At 46.8% G+C, this 24,175-nt stretch overlaps 1 protein-coding gene across 1 annotated transcript; it reads left to right on the forward strand.

Annotated features, from left to right (window-relative positions):
- Positions 1-22,047, forward strand: vat1 (vesicle amine transport 1). The gene is made up of 6 exons (XM_037477057.2): positions 1-711; positions 5,789-5,996; positions 14,340-14,510; positions 15,680-15,769; positions 17,131-17,372; positions 19,660-22,047. Exons 1-6 carry the CDS (start codon positions 259-261, stop codon positions 19,918-19,920), a joined length of 1,425 nt encoding a protein of 474 aa, XP_037332954.2. The 5' UTR covers positions 1-258; the 3' UTR covers positions 19,921-22,047.
- The last annotated feature ends 2,128 nt before the right edge of the window (positions 22,048-24,175 follow it).

The raw sequence follows: 24,175 nt of genomic DNA on the forward strand, positions 1-24,175 counted from the left end.
CGCCTCAGTCTCGTCCCACCCCAACTCTCTGTCAGAGCGCGCCGTTGACACTCACTGGCCACTGAGCAGCCCACTTTGTCGGGGTTTGTGTCTCCATCCAAGACTGCAGAAAAAGACGCTCCTTCTCTCGCATTGTCTTTCATTAGCAAGTCGAGCACACGCGCGCTAACACAGCCACTCAAAAACAGCCCCCCCCCCAAAAAAAGAAGCCTTTAAGTCATTTCCTAGACGCATCACTGTCTTTCACCGCCCTGCACAATGTCTGGAGAAGACGCACCTGCCGAGCAGCAGCAGCAAAACGCCGTGGACCAGAAGCAGGAGACCAAACCCGCCGAGGAGCCCAAAGCTGAGCCGCCCAAGACGGAGTCGGCACCCGCCGCGGCCGCCGACGCCGCCGCCGACGCCGATGCAACCGCTTCCCCGGCGGCGACCACCGCCGAGAAGGTCCCCGAAGAGGACACGTTCACCTACCGCGCGCTGGTGCTCACCGGCTACGGGGGCTACGATAAAGTCAAGCTGCAGGTGAAGAAGGGCAAGCCCGTGCTCAAGGCCGGCGAGGTCCTGGTGCGGGTCAAGGCGTGTGGGCTCAACTTCGCGGACCTGATGGCTCGACAGGGGCTCTACGACCGGCTGCCGTCCCCGCCGGTCACCCCGGGGATGGAGTGCTCCGGGGTGGTGGAGGCTGTAGGGGAAGAAGTGACGGATAGAAAGGTAAGCTACACGCCTCTCTGTGTATTATCTATGTGCTTTAAAACCTCATTTTACTGTGCGTGTTTTATTGTTTGAGTGATGGATATTTTTTGGTGACCAACTCCTTCTGGGGTGTGGGTATGGGGCGTGTCGGGCTCAGGCAGTGGCGGCTCTGTGGGCAATGTGCTGTGCACTTTCATGCCTTTGATGAAGAGTAGGTTATCGATTTAGGTTTTTAACGCAATGGTAATGTATGGATGAATAGTTCATATTCCAGGTGTGATCTGGGCTCATCCATTCATTCGCCCGTGCGTGAAGAGACAGCATTTATCTCAAAGTGGATGAAGCCTGTAATTGTATTTCCCTCAGTAGGAGACGTGCAATGATACGAGTTGAGTACAATGAAGTCAGCCGCAGGCGTCGCCCCTCTTGTCTCCGCGGTTTTTAAATTGCTATGTGCACTCTGATTAAGCAACTTCCAAGTCCTAAATATATTTGCTGGGATTGATACATTGTTCATATATATGTGTGCGTGTGTGTATAAATATAAAATAAAAAGTCTATAGTTTAAATGAACAAATGCAAACCCGCAGGATGGTTTCCATCCTCTCAGCACCTACGCTGTACTGCGCTTTGATGTGTGCCAAGGCGCAAAGAGCTGCGTCAAGTCAGCCAAAGATAGCCACTATTAGACCGGAAATAAGCTCTTCAATGCCTTCAAAATAAATTAAAGCTTTAAACACCTACACGAGGGTATATCTGGCCGCGTATTCGTTGCAAATGGAGTGGAAATGAAAATAGATGAAAGAATTGGAAATCGAGACCGAGCAACATTTAAAATTCTATGACGTCCACGTGTTTCATAAGATTTAAGGGCTGTATGGCCCTCAATGCGTTTGTGCAAATTACGGTTTAGGTGAAAAGTCAAACACTACAAAGACCTCTTTGGTACTAATTTGCTAGCTACTCCTATTATTCATACGTGGGGGGTTTTTTTGTTTTTTTTTGCGGAAGCGATGGTCCGATGCCACAGCTATTAATATGGCTGACTTGACCAGGGTGGCAGCCACCGACGCCTTTTGTTACCGGGAGCGACGGTGGCGCACAGGCTCTGCGAGCAGAAAGGGCGAGGCGCGACACACAGCCTGGTGGAGGGATGGATATGCTCGCCCTCTCCTTCTATCGCCTCGGTTTGTGTTCAGAAAATGTTTTTCTGTCACTAATGTACACCAGCAAGAAAAGTTAAAACGCACAATGAAGCCAGGTCAATTAAATAATCAAATGTTCAAAAACTGCTTTTCTTTTTTGGTCCGCCACGAACGGCGATGTAAAAAAGTCGATTTTCAGCCTTGCATGATGAGTCACGGGGCTATATGTCTGTGCTGCGTGGCATCGCCATGGTAACGCCTTTTTAAGACAATTAATAGACAAAGCCAACATGAGCCAGGGATGAGTCATGCCATTTGTTGTAAGAACACCACATATTATCACACCTCTGGACAACATCAGGCTGATTAGATGTGTGAAGCGAGTGCAGCATCAATGTTGGGAGTGGCACAAATGCCAAATCCTTATGGATGGGGTATCTGTGCAAGGTAAAATGGCAGAAGGCCAGCCAATAGCAGCCACTCATCCTAAAAGGTCAAGACCCGTGTGTTTGCAAACTTCATGCCAGCTTATTTCCTTATTGTCAGTCCAGTAGATTGGATTAAAAGGTCATGCACAAGCGCACAACTTGCCATTAAGGGGCCACACCCCCACACCCTTCTGCAGCCCTTAGTTCATCGAATTAAGATCTGAGATCTTTTGGCATCCAACCTCGGAGGGAATATGCTGACCCTGATGCCACAGAATCTTTGGGAGGCTCATCACTCGCTGCAGCTCTGCATCCGTCCGCCTGTCGTTTTGTTTCATGCACACGTGCACACAAAGACTAACAGAAAATGGGTGTGTCTCATAGTCAACTTAACATACAGCTTCTAATAAGCCAAGGCTATTTTAGCCTTCCTGACAATTTCAATTTCTTGTCTCAAATGTTTTGACAAAAACACATTTTATTCATGATATTTCCGATACCATAACTCCTGTATGGAAACAATAAAAAAATTAAAAAACAACCCGCGGACATAAAGGCAGCACTTATTGCACCATTATTGCTCCCTGGTCGCCCTTGTGTTTTTAAAATGCTGCTTGCTTACTCTTGTGTTTTTATTTGTATTTATTATTCACTTCATGCCCCACATTATGCTTCAACAACGTCTGGAAAACAAGCGCCCCTCAAGGAGGACAATCACGTTAAATTAAGTAATGACCTAAGAGTGAGTGCAGGGAAAGTGTAACACAAGGAGGGAAATATTACAAATCACACTGATCTCAACCCTCAACCCTTTTTTCTGTCTCCTAATGCACTTTTTTCCGTTTTTTTTTTTAATGCTCTCCCTCGTTCAGTTTCGTTCAGATCTGACCCATATGTTCTCAATTACCTCCCCCTGGCCCACATTGTCTGTCTGGTATTTCCTCCATTCCTCCCTCTAACTATCTCTCCTTCCTTCATATAATGTATTGGTTCTTCCGCTGTCAATGAATCCTGTCATGCTGCGTTCCCTTTGTGTTACCGTCCTCCCCTTTTACAGAAATGTATAGCTGCCTCTTTCATCCTACATGTCACCATGAATGCAACCTCACGAGCTTGCTCTCATAATGCATGTGGCATATTGACTGTTTGCTGGGTTAAAATAACAAAGAAGTCAGTTATTTTTCTTTTTTTTTTATACCCAAGATGTCCAGGGGTGTTTTATACATACGTTTTGTTCCCACGTTCTTGAAAGGGTACAGTTGCACCAAGGAATGTAATATTCATCGAGAATAATGGTATTTTGTTCGCGTGACGTGATTTGCATCGTCAGGGCTGAAGTCAAGTGCAAAAAGCATCACAAAGAACCGCTTGTCACCGATTCTACCGTATGTGAGAGCAGGGCGTGGCCCACACCCGACATGACACAAACTGTGTCGAAGCACCGTAACACCTACGCCGACCCAGGGGAGATATCGTGTTTTCTTTTAATTACTTTTAAAGGAGCCACGCAGGCTGTGTGGGTGTCACATCCAACCTTCATCTTTTGCCTCGTCCTGACTTGTAGGAGCAGTAATCCAGTTTCTTTTCTCTCCAATACATTTTTGCTGAGATCACCAAAGCCGCAAAAAAGCAGCTGACTTGGAGGCCTGCACACCCCCCGAAATCGAATCAGCATCTGATTAAGTCCATTCATGTACAGTTAACTGGAAGTGTCTTTGTTCAGCGCGCCCCCAATCCTGACCCCAACTGTGACTACATTTGATGCAGCATCATGAAGCCAGAGAAATGAAATGCAAGAGAAGTGCGAGAGTGTGTGTGTGCGCGTGTGTTTATGTGTGTGTGTGTGTGCCACACTGTGAAGATGTTGTAACAACTGTCACAAGGCTTGCTCGAGTGGCCTTGGATGTTTCGACTTAGATTCTATGTGGCAGCAACTCGCATGCTTTACGTGGGTGGGAAAAAAAAAAATAGCTGCCGATAAACGCAAATCGGATGTCTGAGTCATATCTGTGTGTTTCCTTTACAAGCCTCTACTCCCCCATCCATTTGTGCCACACCATACCCCCCCAAGATAACCCCACGAGCCTGATGAGTTTGAGGACTGAAAAAGGAGGGTAAAAGTCATGACTGAGAGGAGGAACGAGAACAAGACAATGATGGCAAAGGGAAAGTCGATTTTGAAAGTAATGAAAACAGAAAAATGACAAGGCCTCAGACAGAAAGATGCGTATCAAAAGGGAGAGAGAATAGGAAATCTCTCTAATTGGAGTGGATAGACAGCGCGGCGCATTGCTCCCTGCAGACCATTAGGGAGGCCCGGGTGGAGAGGGTTTGTTCCCAGGAGGAGAGAGAGAGAGAGAGCTTGTCTTATGCTCAGCCATGGGGAAGAATCTGGCAGGGTGAGTGGAGGGAAGCCAGGGGAGAAGATGGGTCCCATTGTCCTGTCTCACTGACGAGGAAGGAGTGACACGGGACACTCCTCGCCGGAGAAACCCAAAGGGGACGGTGAGGACACAATGAGACTCGTGAAGGCGGCAAGACCCAGACAGAGCGAGACGAATGACCAGAGAAGGGGAAGGAAGACGTTCTAAAGTGGTACGAGGAAAGGGAGTCAGGAAGTGAAAGAGAGAGACGGGAAGATAAGAAAAAAAAGTGAGAAGAATAGAAAGGGGACAGGGGGGGGTCGCGGGGGTGATCTGTGTCGGCAGGGGTGAATATGGGGGGGGGGTTAAGAAAACAGGAAAAGAGTCAAAAGGCCGCAGTCATTTCTGTTTCCTGTGTCCCTCCGACGGGCTCTCCTGATTGGTTAGTGAGGCGCTGGAGGGGTACGTTTACGTTGATGCTCGTCCTGCTGGAAAGACGCGGTTGTGAATCAGAGGAACCTCCACTGATAACATTTTGGAAGCATGAAATGACCCGATGGTGGTCGTGGCCTCCAGCGCGTTGAATAATGTTTGTGGCTTCCTCACTGTTCGGATAGTGCTGATGAAAGATGGCAAGCGCTAAAAGAGTATTTTTTTTAATAGAACAGCTATCATCGATGCCAAAACATTTGACATGCTAATCAAAATGGGGGGGAAAAAATGCACCCACTTCCTTTTTTTTTTTCTAAAAACCCAAGTCTTGTTTGGCACAAAGACAGCAATTAATCTTACTCGGCTGTGGTTTATCACTTTCCTTGTTTGCTTTCACTTTTTAAAAAAAGCAACAGTGTTTGGTGGACGAGGTGGCAGCATGTTTGCATGTCTATCCCTTGTGAACCCCACGGTTACTATACGGCTCACATGGTTCCCACTGCCCCAGAGAATCCACAAGGTCGCACAACTGCTACCTATGTATACACAACTGGTGGTGTTCAGGGGTTATAATTGTCTTTTTTTTGATCAAACTAAAATGATAAAGGTAAACTATTAAATTATCTTGAGCTTGAATACAATGTCTTCAGGAACTGTAAAAACCGACAGAAAGCCCTTTGCTTTACCTCCCAGTTCATCCCTCGTCCTCCTGCGCCTTGTGTTCCAGGTCGGCGATAAGGTGATGGTGCTGAGCCGCTTCGGGCTGTGGCAGGAGGTGGCGGCGGTCCCGGCGACCCACACCTTCCTCATCCCAGAGGGCATGAGCTTTGAGGAGGCAGCAGCCCTCCCCGTCAACTACATCACGGCCTACATGATGCTGTTTGACTTCGGCAACCTGCGACCCAACCAAAGCGTCCTCGTTCATGCTGCTGCAGGTAAGGAGATGCGGCTGTGAGGCCGTTTCATTTGGTCTAATCTATGATTGGAAATGAAATGCAACACTCCCCACTTAAAGGTCATGCATAAAAATGACGTTTGAATTAATTATAAACGAATCAATAATTCAAACCTAGTCTTAAAGGTGTATTGTACTGTCTCCAAATAACTGTTGGTTTAGGTTGTAGTCCTGCAATGAAAAGCTCCATGTCCAGAACCCTGCCAACCGCTCGTACAAGCAGCAATTTCACTAGATCTAATGATGGGACATAAAGGGAAACTACAGCACTTCTTTTCCATACGAATTATGGCTGCTGGTGAAGGACCCACTGTGCATTAGTAGTATGCACTCTCCATAGGATTACACACTGCAGCATCTGCCACCTGGGCCGGGAGGTCAAAGTACAAACTGAGAGGGTGGGAGAAAGATGATGACTGAGGGACTAAAAGCACCTGTTTTAGGGTGTGATGCACCTAGCCTGGGAACATTGGATTTCGCTGTGTTTACACAATCAGGCCAGCTGGAGAGAATGGGGAGCGCATTAGCCAAAAAAATCTATCGTTATCTGCCTGTGTACAGCTTTTCACTCCTTCCTCTCGTTCCAACTCAGTCTGTGCAGAGGGAGTCAGAAAGGGATCCCTCAGCATTTGGGACGGCGTGTGGGCGTAGATAGAAGAGATCTAAGCACTTAATGAAACCCAAGCCCGTTTTCTCTTTGTGAGGCAAAAAAAAAAAAACCGACCGGCTTCGCGAGACTGCAGGGTGGATGAATCCCCTGGTAGTCCCCTTTCTGAAGAGGAATAAAATCGTACGTAAAGTAGATTAACATTCAGCTGAGCTAAGTTTCCCCCAGTGCAGTTAACAGGCTCATAGTTGTGGGATTGGTGGTTTACATCGTGACACTCGACTCTGCGAACACATTTCTTACTCCAGCTCCTCTGTGCAGACCATGCCTGCTTTATGGAAAAGAATGCTGTGGAAGTGTGCTGTAAGAGTCTCTTGTTTCTCAGGGCATGCTGCCGGGGTCTTTGCTTGCCAGATGTCTGGACATCAGTATTTTAAAAGCACATTACCGAGTCTACAACAAAAACATTTGCTCAACGCTCTGCTTCGCTGCATCTCGTTCTCTGCACGTGTGAATCATTATCGCGCCGTGCATTTATAATGCTTTCTTTCTAATAGCAGGGGACGTGAAAGTAGCACCTTTTGTGAGAGGTGTGCACTTCCTTCCCCCCCCCCCCCCCTCCCCCCCGCGGCGTTGTGGGGATGCACAGCTCACCACCTGCTGGAGGCTTTGGTGTGGGTGTGCGCGCATTTGCTGTGGCCGTGCCAATGAGGAAGTGGGATTGTGGCTCTGCTTGTTCTGCCTGTATTTTCATATAGTCAGATATTTTTATTAATATCGTGAAGGAAATTGCACACCGGACGGCATGTATTCCTCACTCAATGCAAAAATTGCAATATTTTTACAGAGACCTGAGGAGGTGAAGCGTTCTAGTATTAAAGATATTATCTTTACTATGTCACCACCACAGGGGTCCTTGTTTCAGTTGAAACGCTTTCACAAGTTGCTCGAAATAACGCATCAGAACACACAGCATGTATTTGATTTTTATTGTGAAACTGTAAATAACAAGAACTCTGTTTCCGCTCGGCCCGGTCCACAGCTCCAGCCGACTCCCCATTTAACCACACATAGTTTGAGGTTAAGCGGATTTACTTCGACGCAGAGTTTGTTCTTTGCTAATCATGATTACCAAACAGGAGCCACAGACATTTTCTTTGAGGAGCAATTTTGTCCTCCCTAAATGTTTTCATTAAAACATCTTGAATGAATGAGAAAAGAAAAGAAAACGAAAAGAGCCATGCTAACGGTTTCCCTCTGATTTCAGGCATTGTGCTTAGCTAAGCCAACAGTCCTCAGCCTCCATCTTCAAACCCAAGTCTAATACAGTCTTAGAAGTGTAAAAGTGGTCAAAAATGAATACTAATGGTTACAGCGTTTGGGCTGTGCTCATTGCGTGATAATGTGGATTTGTTGGCCCTTTTATGACGGGCCCTGACAGAGAGAAGCATGGACACCCGACCTCTCGCCTTTCACTTCTCCATGGTTTCAAGCTGGCAGTTAGTGCCGTGTAAACTCATCAGCAACTCTCCATTTCCTCAAAAGCTGACCTTTACCCATTTTGATCAGATGACCATTGCAGTAAGCCTGACTGGTCATGTGTGTGTGTGTGTGTGTGTGTGTGTGTGTTGGTGTGAGAGAGTGAATAATCCTCAGCTGCCTCTCCCGTGGATCCGCTCCTGTCCACTCTCTCTCTCTCTCTCCAAACAATAGCTTGTTGTATTTCCTCCGATCGTGCCTCCCTTCTCCAAAGGACGGCACATCTGCATCCTCCGCTCCCCCCCCCCCCCCTCCCTCCGGCCCTCCGTGACCTCCTCTCCCCAGGCGTGACCTCCCCATAATATCCGTGCTTGATTCCTCGCCATCGGGGACCGAGTGCACGTTTCTCTCCTTTTGTTTTCCCCAGAGCTTCTGGGCGGGGGGGGGGGGGGGGGGGGGGGGGGGGGGAGTTCAGCGACATTTGGATGCACCTCACGGGTCTTTCACTGTGCCAGCAGCCTTTCCTCCGACCTCTCCCTGAACTGGTTCTTATGTTTATGAACCCTCGCTGACCACCACACCCACACCACGCATTCCTGCATTCATATGGGACTCCACTGCTTCCAATGATGACGTCCCCACCCCCCCCCCCCCCCCCCCCCCCCACCTACTTTATTTATGAGCTCTCCAACGTCAAGTGTCATTCATTGTGTTGCAGATGTGGAATGCATTATACAAATTAGGTGGCGCAATGGGAACCCGTGTCATCGATTCATCCGATGATTTTGCCTCATGGCCTCAGCCACCTCCCACTCTGACATATTGGCAACATACGTGGATTCCTACAGGATCTTCTCATACAGCAGAACAACTTTAGGGTGCTTCATTTTGCATTTATTCAATAATTTCCTTTCATGAAGTTCTACATAAATGTGTTTGAGGTTTGACACCTCCTGAGTGCATATTAAGCTGACAAATGTTTTTATTTATTTATTTTTTTTATCAAGAAATTATTTAGGCTTTATTACTTTTTTTGCTGCTTCTCGCTGGAGAAGGATAAAGTTACACCAGGTTCCTCTGAGGATTTTCTGGAAGCAGTTGTGTGACTGGCTTCCAACGTGTGTGCAACATACAGTATAGTGAAGGGTGATGGCAGCCACAGCTAAGGAGGTAAATCCTTGTTAATGAGGCTTTGGGCTGTGAACGTCATTTTCAACATTGAAATGAAGCCCTCTCTTGTATGCCGTAAAGAACATTATAGTTTAGAAATTTTTATTTGACACGGATAAAGCGTGTAGAAGGTTCACATTGATGCTGTGAATCTCTGTGGATAATTCATTTTTACAGTAGTGAAACATCCCTATAGTTGCCAAATTAATCAAAAGTCAACCCTTAATAAAAAAAGGCCATTTATTATTTATACTGCCTCCGGGCACACCTTTACGTTTTATTCAGGTTTCTACCATACCACATTTTTATTTTTCAGTCAATTCTATTGACACAAACAAAATTAGTGATTGGATTGCTCCTTAAGATTCAAAGATTTCCTTCTTTTTAATTGAACGGGCCATCAACATTTTCATCAAAGAACCAGATATCTTTTATGTTACGTTTTTGCTCCCCAGCAGGACTTCCTGCCTTGTCCCGTAACATTGTCCATGCAAAACACGAGCAGGACTCCAACATCTGTCAGAGGCCTGCTGTAAATGCTTTAAGCAACAGGAACAGGTGGCTGGATCTCTTGGGTTTCTTGAAAAAGGGCCCCATCCTGATGTAGATATTCATGACTGCTGTCAGACCTGCAGGCAGGGCCTCGGGCATGTGAGCCCCAGTGTGAATTGTGGTTGGAGCAGAAAATGTATTTGACGTTTGCAAGAAACGCGTTTGGTTAAGAGCAAAGAACTATAAGTTTCCTTGCATCTCGTCCTACCTCGGACTCCATTGGGTAAAAAGTAAGGTTATTGTTCTCATTCAATGCACATGAAATACAGCGGCAAACAAAGTGTATTCGCTCAAGTGTATGTAGGTCTCTCTCTCTTCTTTTTTTTTTTTTTTATGGACCCATTGTTCCCGAGAGCCACGATGGAAGTCAGACGTGCCTCTCCTCCCAGGCTGTCTGCTCGGGAGGTCTTACTCCAGTTTTGAGAATGCTAATTCAGTCTGACCACTAAAGCGGGAGTCTGGGCTGCGTGGTTGAACCGTCTCTTGTGTTCCCCGGAGGCTGGCATCGCCGCCGGCAGATCAGCTGCACTGATAGGAGAGGGGAAACCAGGCCAACCTCCAACCGAACCCGCCAATCGGGTCGCTCGCTCGCGCTGCAGCCGTTGACTAATGACCCCATCCACCCCCCCCACCCCCCGACCCCTAACCACCACATACACTCGCAGATGGATGTGCCGGGACACCTGTTTGTGTTGAACTGGTGAGAGTGCACCAACTTTTTGGTTTCATTTTGCATCCAGGTTCATGCGTCGAAAAAATAAAATATATCTTGCGAACTCTATACACATGACGAACAAATGATGTGCATGCAGTGGTGATCCTGTATTTTTCACGCCTTCACATATGAGTAAAGAACGTTTTTCTTAATTATTTACCCAATATAATAACTAAAAACGGGCCTCCTCTATGCTGCAAAATTGTACCATCGGAGGAAGCAGCTTAAACTGCTCTCCAAGCCCTCAGCGTGTGCACTTAGACCGTCATTCCAGTAAAACCAAGGTTACATAACCCAGTGTAATGCCTCAAGAGTACACGTCCACCAACGGCTCACCACAGCCCCTTTCACAGAAACACGGCTCAAGTCTGAACTCTATTAGAGCTACAAAAGTAGCAATAAAAAGAACATTTATTTGGTTCGGCCTGTTGATGTTGTAACTCGGCCACCACAAGTTCGGGTAAAAAGAGATGCTTGGGTCCACGTCTGTGTTGCATTCTTTGTCAGCCGCTACCGCCGCAGGCTAACGATGGGTTAGGAAAGACCAGGTCCTGGAGGAAATGTGAAATACAACGCATCAGTAAAACCGCACGGGGTTCAAAGACGAGGCGCCGGTGTTGACCGTGGTATAGACGTGTTGTCACCCACCTGAGATCATAGCTTGGCCCGAACAGGTGAAACGCTCTGACATGAGGTCTTCTTTCAATTGGAGGAGAATCGGAGAGGTATTAATTCGGGACAAATGCCATTGTTGTGATCCATTTTTTTTTTTTTCATGAATCCGACAAACATTTCACCCGCCATGCTGTCGGGCTCTGGGTGTAGAGCGATAACAGTGGCTTCAGTGTCGGCCTGGATTCCGCTGTGATTTGGAGAAAATTCCTCTTCACTCCTAACAGCCATGTTATGTTAGCCAAGTGCAATTTGTGCCAAATTGACGAGTATGCACGGGTTTATGGGAAGACAAAACCCTGCTGTGTGTCCCGTTTCTCCAGAGAGCGAGAGAGAGAAAAACAAAATAAATTGGGGGATGCTTTTTGACGTTTTTCTAATTGCCAAGTGTAAACGATTCAGCTGAATCTTGAGGAGAACAAATGCAATTATCAGCAGGAATTTGCTAAAGCTGCTCTTTCCTTGAGGGGAAAATGGGTAAGTGTTTTTGGATGATCTTAAATCACTCAACCCCTACCGAGGGTCGGGGATCCCATAAACGTTTGACATGTGAGTAACATGTGAAACTTTAAGATTAGTCGGGTATCAAGAAGTAGCTATGAAGAGACTGTAAATCAGGACTTCAAGGAAACCACGGCAACTGAAGCATTGGGTTAATGAAAGGTTAATATTTGACTCTCTGTGCATATTTGTGCAGATTAGCTGATACGAGCAGGTCCTCCCTCCCTTGTGATCTGTGGATGTACGTATAAAGATTATATGTGTGCGTGTGTGTGTTTGCAAAGTGACTTGGGGAGCGGTAAGGGGTTCTTGGCACAGCTTAGCAGTCTTGTGATGGGAGATCAGGAGTTTGTTCTCAGAGAGCTCGAAAACAGGTACCTTCCCTGAACGAAATATTTGACTGGATAGATGTTTTTATGCATCCAGATTTTGAAGAAAGAAATGCATGATTTTAAATGCATTTTTCTGGGGTTCGGTGGTCATCTAAGTAATTAATTTACAAACGCTGTTTTTTTTTTTTTTTCCTTTTTCACAGCCATTACTAAAATAAATCTCCCCTTCTACCTCACAAGCAATGAATTATGTGCTTGTGTAAAAACGTGTGTGTCAGGCAGACAGATGCACATTTGCTTGTGGTGTTTGTGTGTGTGTGTGTGTATTTTTTTCTTAAAATAAAAGTAGGCTATAAATCCTGAACAATAAAATCCTTGACACACAATACAAACTGTGATTTCCATCAATTGACACTATATGACCAAAGAGAGAGCAGCCAGTGTAACAAAATGGCTCCCTTTGCTTAGTCATTGCCTGCAATTTGGCACAGGTTTCCTTGGCAACGCAAACTTGGTTGCTCACCGAGGGCAAGGAGAGATCGTGCTGTTTTGACGCTGCCGCAACAGCCCTCACGTCCAAAAGCAACAGCCTTGATTTGCTTTGCTCGTCAATTCTCCCTTCGGTGTCATCATGTGTGATTATAGTAGTGTTCAATTCATCACACATGGACATCAGTTATTATGAGACCCTCATATCAGAATTCTTCTTTTTTTTTGTCTTTACACAGAAGTTAAGGGCAGCAAAAGGGGTCTGATTCAAATTATTTGTATTGTTGGACAATTTTCTGTAACAAAACCCCTCTGAAAAAAGTACAAATAAAAGCCCCTGGAATGAATCCGTTGTCGTTCTCATGCTGAGCATGGCCTGATCAGAAATTAATAAGGAGAATAATGGGATTTTGATTTAATCTCATCATTACATCTTAGTTGTAATAAAATGTATTTTGGTCCAGTGTCTGTGGTGATTGTCTAATGTGAAAGTGCAGCCTGAGAGAGTCACTGCCAGGATGTCATTGGGAAAATTGGACTGTTTGAATGGTTTAATGGCTCAGAATAATTTGTATGTTGAACTGAAGGGTCCGGAGGTGCATCAGTGTCATCAAATCCTCTACTCGTACACAGTATACTGTATACTGACGTAATCATTCTGACATTGATATCCTAAAGGAAATTAGCAAATCACCCAACTATATAATGACTGTTCTGGTTACACTAAGTACGCAAAATAAAAAAAGAACCTACTGGCAGTCCTAAAAAACACATGACATTTTGTTCAATTTATTTGTATATTTAATTAACAATTAATATTTCACTTAAGTGACTTATGTGCAAGTCTAATGGACCTTTCTAGCTGCCTTTTTTTTATCTCATTGGATGTGGATATTAATAAATGTTGGCTTTAGTCGACTATGTAAGAAAGAAAATCCTTATTTTATCATCTACCTAATCCCAACCTGTGCAGCGGTCCGGTAGCTCCGCTGTGGCATTATGAAACGGATGTAAATGCTAATGTTTTCTGTTGCTTTATTCTCGGGGTATGAGATAAGACGTGCTCTTTACTTGGTCGGACATAAATGACCTTTTATCGCTGCCGTTCAGTTCTTACGTCAGCCTCTATTTCAAATGTACTGCTTATCAGTAACTTATTACTTGTTACTTTGGTGGCCCTAAGCAAACACTGGCTGAGTTATGGGCCACAACTATGTACACACTTTCAAATAGAGCGACTGCACAAACAGACATCCGAAACATCCACTGAAGCACACAGTCTCGGAGCACTTTACCTTTAAAAATTAACTTGGATAATGTGAACGTTTTGTTTTCAGGAGGCAGGGATACAGGGAGCTGGGTTTATCTCCTCTGCGAAAAAATGTCATCCAGCTCTCCCTTCCTAACAAAACAAACACCACTGCTACATTTTTCTGTCATGTGGGATTTTAGACAAGTTGTCTCAAATAAGGGAACCCAAAAAATGTCATGTGTCGTGTGTGTGTGTGTGTGCATCTGTGTGTGTGTGTGTGTGGGTGACTATTCTCTCCGGGTAATGCGATTGTGTTTTAATGAATTCTTTTCATACCCACTCAGTTATTGACTTGCTTGTTTGCGACAATAAATCACATTTACCCGAGAATGAGAATTCTGGAAAGCCTTTCTATTGAATTTCATTCAGGTGTTGGTGTTTTTGGTGTTGAACTCGATGCGCGTCAGTACAAAATAATCCCCGGTCACGTCCTGAAATGTACATTTCGTTCACAAAACCATAACCACTAATCGCCCCCGCCCCTCTCTTTTCAGGTGGTGTCGGTATCGCAGCCACTCAGCTGTGCAGCACAGTGAAGGACGTGACTGTGTTCGGCACGGCCTCCGCCAGCAAGCACGAGACCATCAGCCAGGGTGGGGTCACGCACCCCATCGACTATCGCACCAAGGACTATGTGGAGGAAGTACGCAAGATCAGCCCGAAAGGTGAGGCACTGAGATAAGTGCCGTAAAGGTGGAGTTTGTCTGTGCCAAGGATAGGAAATAAGGAAAACCAATTGAACCAGTGCAAGCTATCTAAGGTCAAGGTTTATATGAATATGTACATTTATCACTGCTTTACATGCAAATATTAGAAATGTGTTCGCGCTGGCAAAAAGCCTTACTGTGTTTGCTGCAGCATTTGTTTAGTGTTGCATGAACTGCAGACAGTGAGACATTCACTCGACACAATTCCTCAGCAGAGTTGGCCGGCGTGTTCCCTAGACTGACGGCGCGTAGGGAGTCATTTTGTCCACCGAGCAAACTGATTTTCCCTAAACTGTCACTGCTTGGGTTCGCCATTTAACAATGCAACTGAAGATGCACGGAGATGCGGCCCTGGAACATGTCCAGTTCCTTTGTTCCCTAGCAGGATGGAGTTGTTGTTATTATGTGGATTTCGCGGTCCCCTCTCCCAACGGGGTCTCTCTCTTCCTTGGTAGCAGGGAGCGAGCCGGACGGGGGGGACATTACGGAGACGGGTGGGAAGACAGCGAGAACTGACACTTTACACAGAATGTGTCTAATTAGGCCTGGATCGATGTGCAGCGCCTGCTCGCCACCTTTCCCCTCTGTCTTTGGCTCTCTGTCGATACCTGCAGCGGTCACGTCAGAGTCCTGCTGTGAGCCTTCCGCAATCAATAGAAACCGGGTCTGACAGAGCAAGGAGGGGCTGCCCAATTTGAGGAGTCCCTTCTGGCACCAAGAAACATCGTTAAGGCCGAGCCTACATGGCCAAACATAAATAAGCCGCAGAGAAACCCACCTTCATAGCCAAGTTGCCGTTTTCGGCCATTCGTTTTTCGAGGTTGGTTTGGTATTCTCTTCGACCGCGGACCGGACATTGACAGAGAGACATTTTATCACTCTTGTCTTATCAGTGACAAGAATGTGAAAATAAAAAACAGTTGGTATCTCAGCGAGCTCTCCTCCTCCTCCTCTCTTCTCTTGACATACGTTTGGGTTCCTTTTGGTGTAAACATGGCACAACTTGGCTGCACCTACTACTCCTAGTGATCTCTGGCATGCAGAGGGGGCTGAGGCTGACTTGGCAACCTGCTCTTGCTGCATTTACACAAGTGATAAGTGTCCCGTTCCTGTCTCTTCTGCTCCAGGGATGGACATAATTCTGGATCCTCTCGGCGGATCAGACACCCATAAGGCCTACAACCTGCTGAAGCCAATGGGCAAACTCATCACCTATGGTAAGTAGCGTGTAAATCCTTCATAATCAGTATAGAGCTGTTTTAATCCTTGGTGGTGTAACACAACCACTCCAGAATTAGCATTTAAATGAGATGAAAATGGTCCCAGACATTAGCCAATGTCAACAGTTTTCCAAGCAAAACCTTCTGATTTAGAAACACCCTTGAGACCAATGAATGTAACTGCGGTTGGAAATTGACTCATGCAAGTGTTTTGATTTTCATTTGAAATAGGACATTTTGGACAGCTTGTTAAAGATCCACTAGATCCTGGAGTGTAAATGCTAAGTAAATTACGGCATGAAACAGTCGTAGGTTTCCACTGAATAGAGCTGCTTCCTGGTGGGATGTGTGACCTCCCTATGGAGCTCCATGCGCTCAGTGTGCTGTGTGTCTTCTGTGGGAAGGCCTTTACGCTGGCTCTGTGTCCATGCCAATCTGGAACCAGCATGCATGCAACAGTGGGCGGGGTCGGCATCCATGAAGAACAGGGTCTTGCACAAAAACCCACTACCCAGCATGGTGCCCCCTCCCCCCCACCCCTTGCCCATTCATCCTCTATCACCCCTGCAGAAACCCCCCCCCCCCCTCTCTCTCCCAGCCAGTGAGCCACCCCACTCTCCCGATCCCTCTGCACTGGTTGCTTCTGGTCCAGTTTATCAGAAGTATGCATGGCGGAACAATGGCCATTCTATCCACACCAAACCCGGAATGTGTCTGAATGTAGCAGGCTGGGTCCCTGTACTCCCTCAGAGCGGGCTTTGTGTCCCCCCCCGTTTCCCCTGAGACACGCGCAGAAACAGACTATTTGCACAAAGACCGAGGGGATAGGAAGGGGATGTGCTGACGGTGAGAGCAGAAAGGGGTGAAGAGGTTTTTTTTTTTTTTTCAGCGCCGAAGGTGCAGGGGAGCGTGAAAGAGCAAAGATACAAACCAGAACCAACAAGTCGAGGCACTTGACCGGATTAAATGTTGATTTAAGATCCAAATCCTTAATCGTTCTTTTGACCGATAACTAGTCATGAAATTGGAACACACAAGACCTCACCAAGGCCCAACATGTTCTCCTCAAATTGCTTTTTTTTTTTTTTTTTTAAACCAACTGTCAAAAAAGTGAGCAATGTTCGATTAAGCCCATTTTTTCTGCCAAGTCAGTTACCAAATGATGCCAAAAGAGAGAGGTTCATGATCAGATGAGGGGGGGAAAAGGAAAAAATGTGGGACGGATAATTTGATAAAAAATGAACCAGACCTCTAATCGACTCATCAGTAGTAAATCAAGTGAGGATTTTCATAATAAACCCTGAGACTATGAGAAAGATTGAGCTCATTTTTCTCCTTTCACCCTCCGTCTCCATCAGGTGCATCCAACATGCTAGCTGGCCAGAAGAAGAACCTGCTTGCTGTTGCCAAGAATTGGTACCATCAGTTCTCCATCCACACGCTCAGCCTGATCCAGGGGAACAAGTCCGTGTGCGGTTTCCACCTGGGCTACCTGGACGGGGAGACGGAGCTCATCACCCAGGCCATGAGCACCATCCTGGATCTCTACAAGCAGGGCAAGGTCAAGCCCCGCATCGACTCCACCTGGCACCTTGAGCAGGTTCGTGCCTTGCTGTGGTTTCTTTAACCTTTTAACGTGAACATATGCAAGTCATGGTAAGAAAAAAACACTTAAACAACACATAAACAACATTTTCAACCAAAGTCTACAACCACTTTGGCCGCCAGAAGGTCACTTGTTTTGTTGTTGCCCTTCTTCTCCTGTACATTTGCGTTTTCACATACAGCTCCCCTGGTTGATGTCTAGATAATTTGTGCGTTTTAGTGGATTTCCGAAGATATTATCCTTATCGTCCAGCCTTTTTACAACTGATGCAGCTAGATTTTGAAAACCACGTACAAAGCATGTATTGAGATCCATTTGAGCCTGGTAAGTGTGATCAAATGCAACCCTGTGAACCTTCATTCATCGTGCCATGTGTCCATGTGCACTACATTCCTTTTTACATACATGTGCTTATAACCTGGTCGCCCTGAATTCACGCGAGTGCCAGGTGGGTCTGCGTGCGCGCGCATGATTTCTGCAGTGGGATCTGCAGGAGCAGGGCGTGGCTCTTTTGATTTAATGAGGCTCAACGGTCCACAGGCGAAGTTTGTCCACGGGCAGCACCGCGTCACCTCGAGGATAAATCACTCGGCCAAGAGAGACGCAGTCAGCTGTTTGCTGGCCATAGGACCACTGCTAACAGATATGAATGGACAGTGTGAAAAACCACGAGAGAAGGAGGGAGTCAGAGGCTGACTTCTTCTGTTGTCCGAGTCAGAGCTGGTCAGTGTTTTTGGCAAGTGCTTCTGCAGCCAGAGAGAGAAACACCTTCTGTCTTTCTCCGCCATCTGACGCTCTTTCTCTGCTCCGTATATCAGACGTTCTCTCTGTCTTGAGGTTATCTCTCTCTGTGTGTCTCTTCATTTTGCTATAGCCTCTCCTTCTCCCCACCCCCCCCCCCCCTCACAGTGTATCTTTTTTGCGTTTTCTCTCTTGTTGCTATGGTGACACCCTGTAGTCAGTGTGTGCGTTTGTCTTGGGGAGGGGCCCTGATGTATGAGAAAGAGACATGAAAGGAGAGTGGGAAAAGGTGCAGATTTCAGTCTGGAATGAAGCAATCGGGTGCGTTTTCAGTTTATGCATCATAGTCCAATACCTCGAAGGTGACGGTTGTTCAGATAAATGATCCATTATTACAAGCCGAGCCTCAAATGCCACGCCCTGACCCCATCCATCGCTGCCGCCCCTCCACACGCTCTTTCACCCTTCCTTTTTGCTCCAATAAACCATAAACATGCGTGGACAACATTTGGAAAAGCATTGTCCCCCCCTCCCCCCCTTTTTGTTTTTCTGTGGTTCATTGTCTACATCTGCAATGACACTCAGGAGGATAATGGTCATGTGTGCAGCCACAAATAGCACACTCAGTCCGAGATGCAGGGGAGCCAGAGGGGGGGGGGGTTGACGGATGTGAAGGATGAAGGTGGATGGAGACGTCTAAAGCGCCTCGGATGCTCTTCGCATTGAAGATGATGTGTGCAATTGCCCTCCCTCCCTTTTGAGTTTCTCTTCTGAAGGACACCAGTTGCTCCCTTGGTTCCCTCCCCCCTCCACTTCAAACCCCCCACACTAACCCTCTCTCCCACGTGTACGAGTTGTCAGTGCTACGTTTCAGCCAGGCTTTACGTTGCTAGGAGAAGGCCCTGTTGCCGTGGCATTGGTTGTTAGGTGGTCTGCCTGCCTCGCACGAAGTGGGGGATCGGAGGCCGGAGGGAGGGAGGGGGGGGGGGGGGGGAAGCGATAGAGACAGGATCCAGACAGTGGACAGAGCGTCGTGGTCAGGAGGAGGGCGGGGTCGGTCCGGCTGGGATCCTCCGGTCGTCCTTATGATTCAGTCAGTCAGAAACGCATCTGTGGCTCCGTCGTTGGACGAAGGGGGTTTTGGCTGATAAGACGTCAACAACGATGATTGGTTGAGGGATTTGAATTTGAATTGATTTGAATCTGCCATGCACAACAAAAACATGTCAAACATTTGATTCATGCTCACTGCGACAATTTAATTTCCTTCAAAGATTATTAAAGTAACATCTGACCAAATGTACCATCTCCCATACGGCATATTAAAGTGACATATGGGTCTGTAAAATGTATTCCTAGTCAGTGGAGGCAAGGAGGCTCGCATCGCTGTTCAGATGTGTTTGGGGAGGAGAAACTGGTCCCTGCTGCGTGTGCTCAATAGATTTTTGTTAATAACAGGTGTATTCAACCTCGCCCTCCTTTCACTCTTTAATCTCGCTGTAATCTTCTTTCGCCATCTACCCCCCCCCCCCCCCTCCAGGTGGGCGATGCCATGAGAAAAATGCAAGAAAGGAACAACATCGGCAAAGTGATCCTCAACACGGAGCCCATGCCCGAGGAGGAGAAGAAGGAGGAACCCAAGAAGGACGACAAGAAGAAGGACGACAAGAAGAAGGACGACAAGAAGAAGGACGATGGCAAGAAGGAGGAGAAGAAGGACGACAAGAAGAAAGAAGAGCCCAAGAAGGAGGAGAAGAAGGAGGAGGAGAAGAAGGAAGAGCCAAGCAAGGAGGAGAAGTGAGAGGGAGGGAGGGATGGTCAAGCAGACCGGCAGGGAGTTTGTGTCCTGGGAGCAGGGGGTGGGGCGGGGTTAGGATGGAGATGGATGGCGTGGTGAGGTTGGGGGTTGGAGTGCAAGTAGGATTGGGAGGAGTTAGAAGGAGATTACAAAATGATCACCTCTGTCGATCGATCATTTCCCTCCACCTCCCCCTTGTGAGTCCTCGGTTGTAGTAATTACGTAGGCCTGCTCCAGCCGCCCCCACCCGGTTCGCTATCCTTTATTTAAAAACATTACTTGTAATCCCTTGTAACGGCCAAACGTATCTCTCTGCCTCGCAAGATTCAGAATCATGTGTACTATTGGAAATGACAGCAACAAGAGAGCCATGGAGGTGGACGTGGGTGTATGGTCCAGGCTTGGGGCAAATTACTGTTTCCTTGACAACCGTGATCCCCGCTCGCACTCCGGCCCCACCCTCGTACCCTACGCCCTTCCACACATCAACTCCCACTGTGCTAGATTGTTCTGCTCTGACTTCCACCTGCCCCAACCCCCCCCCCCCCCCCCCCTCACTGTGCTGAGTCCCCTCCCCCTCACCCCCCACCTACTATGCCACCACCCCCCCCCACCCACCCCCCCCCACACACACCCAACCGATTCACGGGTTGGACCCACAGACAGGCCATAAGACAGGCAGATAAACGGAGAACCACACCCACTCAAACGTCGCTCTGTCAGTGTCCGATGCTGATTAATGTCACTGAGGATGACTCAGAGAGGCCTGTGATTGGCCGATGCACTGCTGCAGCATTCCAGGAAATATTTGCATCAATTTCATGATCATGATGCGTTATTTATTACTTACTACTTGGACCAAAACATTTCAAACCGTTCCCATCCAATTTCAATGAAGTTTATTATAGTGACTGCAGTTTTGCCCCTGCCTGAATATGAATTTCCTTCATAATGAGCCCTTCTGTGCGGTGCTGAAGGGAGAGGCAGGAATCATTGCTCAGCTTCCTTCTCTTTAGTTACAAATTTTTCTAGCTGACCAACTGTTGGCAAGAAGTGCACAGTGCCAATTAAGAGAGAACTTGTTTCTGCTCAAACAAGCCACTAATACACACCCTTACACATTCTGAATGTGATGAAAGAGGCACTGTCATGCTGAGGCAGTGAAGCGGCTGAAAAGCGCAAGTTAGGAAGGTGAATATCGGCCCTTCTTCCACCGCATGGGGCTTTCTGCCTCCCTGATCCTCCTTGAGGCATTCCATGCCATTCTGCTCCTTTCCACAGCGACCGTCCGCCTGTCGATCACCCTGACCCGAGAGAGGAGAATTTAATTCAAGCCGGCGTCCGTACTTTGCCTCCCCTGCCTGTCCCTACTCAACACTCTCGCTCCCTCCTCTTTCCATTTCCCCTCTCTATGGTCGGCATAGCAACAGGCGTCAGGCTCGTCAGAGAAGGCACTGTGGTCTGTGTCTCTGTCTCCCTCTCCCTGTGCTTCTCTGTTCAGCCTGTGGAGTCGAGCAGTGTCCCAACAAATGTGAATTGTACCGATGGTTTTTGAAACGAGGAGATGGAAAGTTTTCCAACGTTGTTAGCGTTGCACACACAAACGGTCCGTTCTACCCAGTGGAAGCGAGATCGTGCGCCGGCGATGTGTGCTGGCGAAAGACGGCGCTCAGCTCAGCCCCCCCCCCTCCCCCTCCCCCCCCCACTCGCCCCCCTTATGGCCAAAGTGTGTAACGTAATTAAAGTAAATCCTTCGCATTTGCGATGGACTCTAAATATTTAGTGTTGGAGGATATCGATTTTAACCATAGAGATGTATCCACCTACCTGCCTGCCTGTCTGTCTGTGAGCCCGCCCTCAGTGTGGAGACTCAGATGGTGACTAGTGACTTTGTAAAAAAAAATTTAAAAAAAAACACAGAAAAAATGTTTGAAAAAAAAAAAGAGAAAGAAACAAGTTGTTGTGTTAGCATGAGTGGCCTCCCTCATGTGCGGCGTGTGTTGTGCCATTGTGTGTGAAGATGTGTGTGTGTGTGTGTGTCCTCAGGTCTTAAAAGCACCCTCCAAACCCCTGCCACATTAACCCCTCACACTACTCTGCTACAATATTATGTAGCTCCACCTGCAACACCCCCCCCCCCCCTTTTACTTTATCTCTGCCTGCTAAGAGGCCTGTGTTATGAGGACAGTTGGTATTAGTATTTTGCACTCTGCTCGCTGATCTTAAATCACTTACAGGCACGGCAGTCGCACTCCAGTCCCACGCGTGCTTTGATGCGGCTCCATCCTGTCCCACTGTATCTGCTCAATCTCACCCGAAGGACCAGGTGGCACAACCACACACACACACGTGCACACATACATACACACACACACACACACACACACACACACACACACACACACGTGAAAATGGTTCCCACATCTCAGCTTGCCAGTCCCGCCCTGGCCACTTTTACGTGGTGGCAGCTAAAGTCCCAGCACTCGTCCATCCCTGGCCTCTGGGAGTGAGCTGGGCCGGAGTGCGTCTGCCACGCTTGTGTGGGGAGTGACGGTGTCCTGTCAGCCTCTGGTTAGTGTTCTGTTCTAATCTGCTGGGCTCCCCGCTGTGGACGGTGCCATGTGAGAAACGCTTCGGTTGAAAAAAAAAAAAAGAGAAAAATGTTTTATTTTAATTTACTTTTATATTTGTTTGTTTGTCTTTTTGTTTTGTTATCTAAGGGTTTAAAGTTCAAAGCTCATTATCCTATGTGGGGACCTGCCAACCTGCAATCCTTTTAAATGTGATGAAGTCTTTCAGTTGGTCCGAACCACGTGTGCCAAATTGTACGTATATTCTTCTGTCAATGCTTTGAATATATACTGCATAAAAAATATGAATACAATTCTGTTTTTGGATGCATTTCCATCAACCTTGAAGAAAAGTGAAAAATACAAAAAAACATTTGTCACAGTGTGTTAAATTTGTATCCCGGATGCTCATGGGTGCTAACAGATTTTTTTCTGCAGTTTACAAAAGAGTTAACACAATTTGTAGTCTTTGATTGGTTCCAGTCGTACTAAACAGCATCAGCCTGCGCTGTGCCTCTCTCCTTGCACACAGTTTACCTCAGTCCGAGGCACCCCCCCCCCCCACCCCCGTATTTATATCCTTTTCACTGTGTTTTAACAGCTCTCACGTCATGTCGACCACAACAGGTTGAAGTGTTTACAACCATAATATTAGTAACACAGTGAAAAGGGACTGAATATGGTGCATTTAAGGTTAAAAACTCCACCGAAATAAAATAGATTCTCCGAAATCCGCAATTCTTTTCAAAATGCAAAGCTCCGTGGTATTCTTCACTGGATTTCTACTCCATTTCCGTTTGTTTCCAAACGGCTTGTGTAGCAAGTGAGGACGCAGATGTTTTCACACAGCTGTACAGGGATGCCAATACTGTAACACATCTGCACAAAACCCCAGCTCATTGGCTGACGATAGCTCAGCTCTTTCCTGCCGCAGACACAGCATTCCCCCCTTTGCATCTGATCCCAGTTCACTCAAGGATCATTTGAGACGTTCCTCTTTTCCTGTGGACGGCGCAACATTCACAGTCCAAAATTCTCTCCAAATCGCCCCCTTTTTTCTCCTTACACAATCATAGCAGATAAACATTAGTTAAACATCTGGAATTTGAAATTGCATGCATTCATCGGCATGTGGAAAACCTATTAAAATTCTCTGTCCCCTTGGTTCCTTTGAGCAACGATGCCTTTGAAATGGTCTCAAGCCGCCTGGGCACTTTCCACCATGGGGAATCTGCATTGTAATGTTTCCCAGTTATTCCAGTAACACTTATGCAAAAGTACCTAGCAACTCAGAGATGCACGGGAGAAAAACAGTGTTTCAAAGAAAAAACAAAGTGATCATTTGCATTTTTAGATTTGATATAATGAATTAACACTCGTAGTTGTAGGTTTGAACAAACACACCAAGGCAATGTGTGTAGTATTTCCAATAGCACTCCTCTTCCATCCGTCTTGGCTTGTATAGCGGAAGTCCTTTACAGGCACCCACCGTTTAGCTTTGAGGTGAATTTCTTTTGTTTTTTTTGTATGGTTTCTCAGGTGATTTTTTTTTTTCACCTGAGAAACTGCTTAATTTTGCGTTGACTAATGCACATCCAACATCATTCCGTTCCACTGCACAGACCCTAACACCCTCCGTGTTCTATGTAAGCTTTAGTACTCCCAGTCAAAGGGCGAGGCTCTGACGA

The sequence above is a fragment of the Pungitius pungitius genome, chromosome 12 (genome assembly GCF_949316345.1).
Source record: "Pungitius pungitius chromosome 12, fPunPun2.1, whole genome shotgun sequence".
Lineage (NCBI taxonomy): Eukaryota > Metazoa > Chordata > Actinopteri > Perciformes > Gasterosteidae > Pungitius > Pungitius pungitius.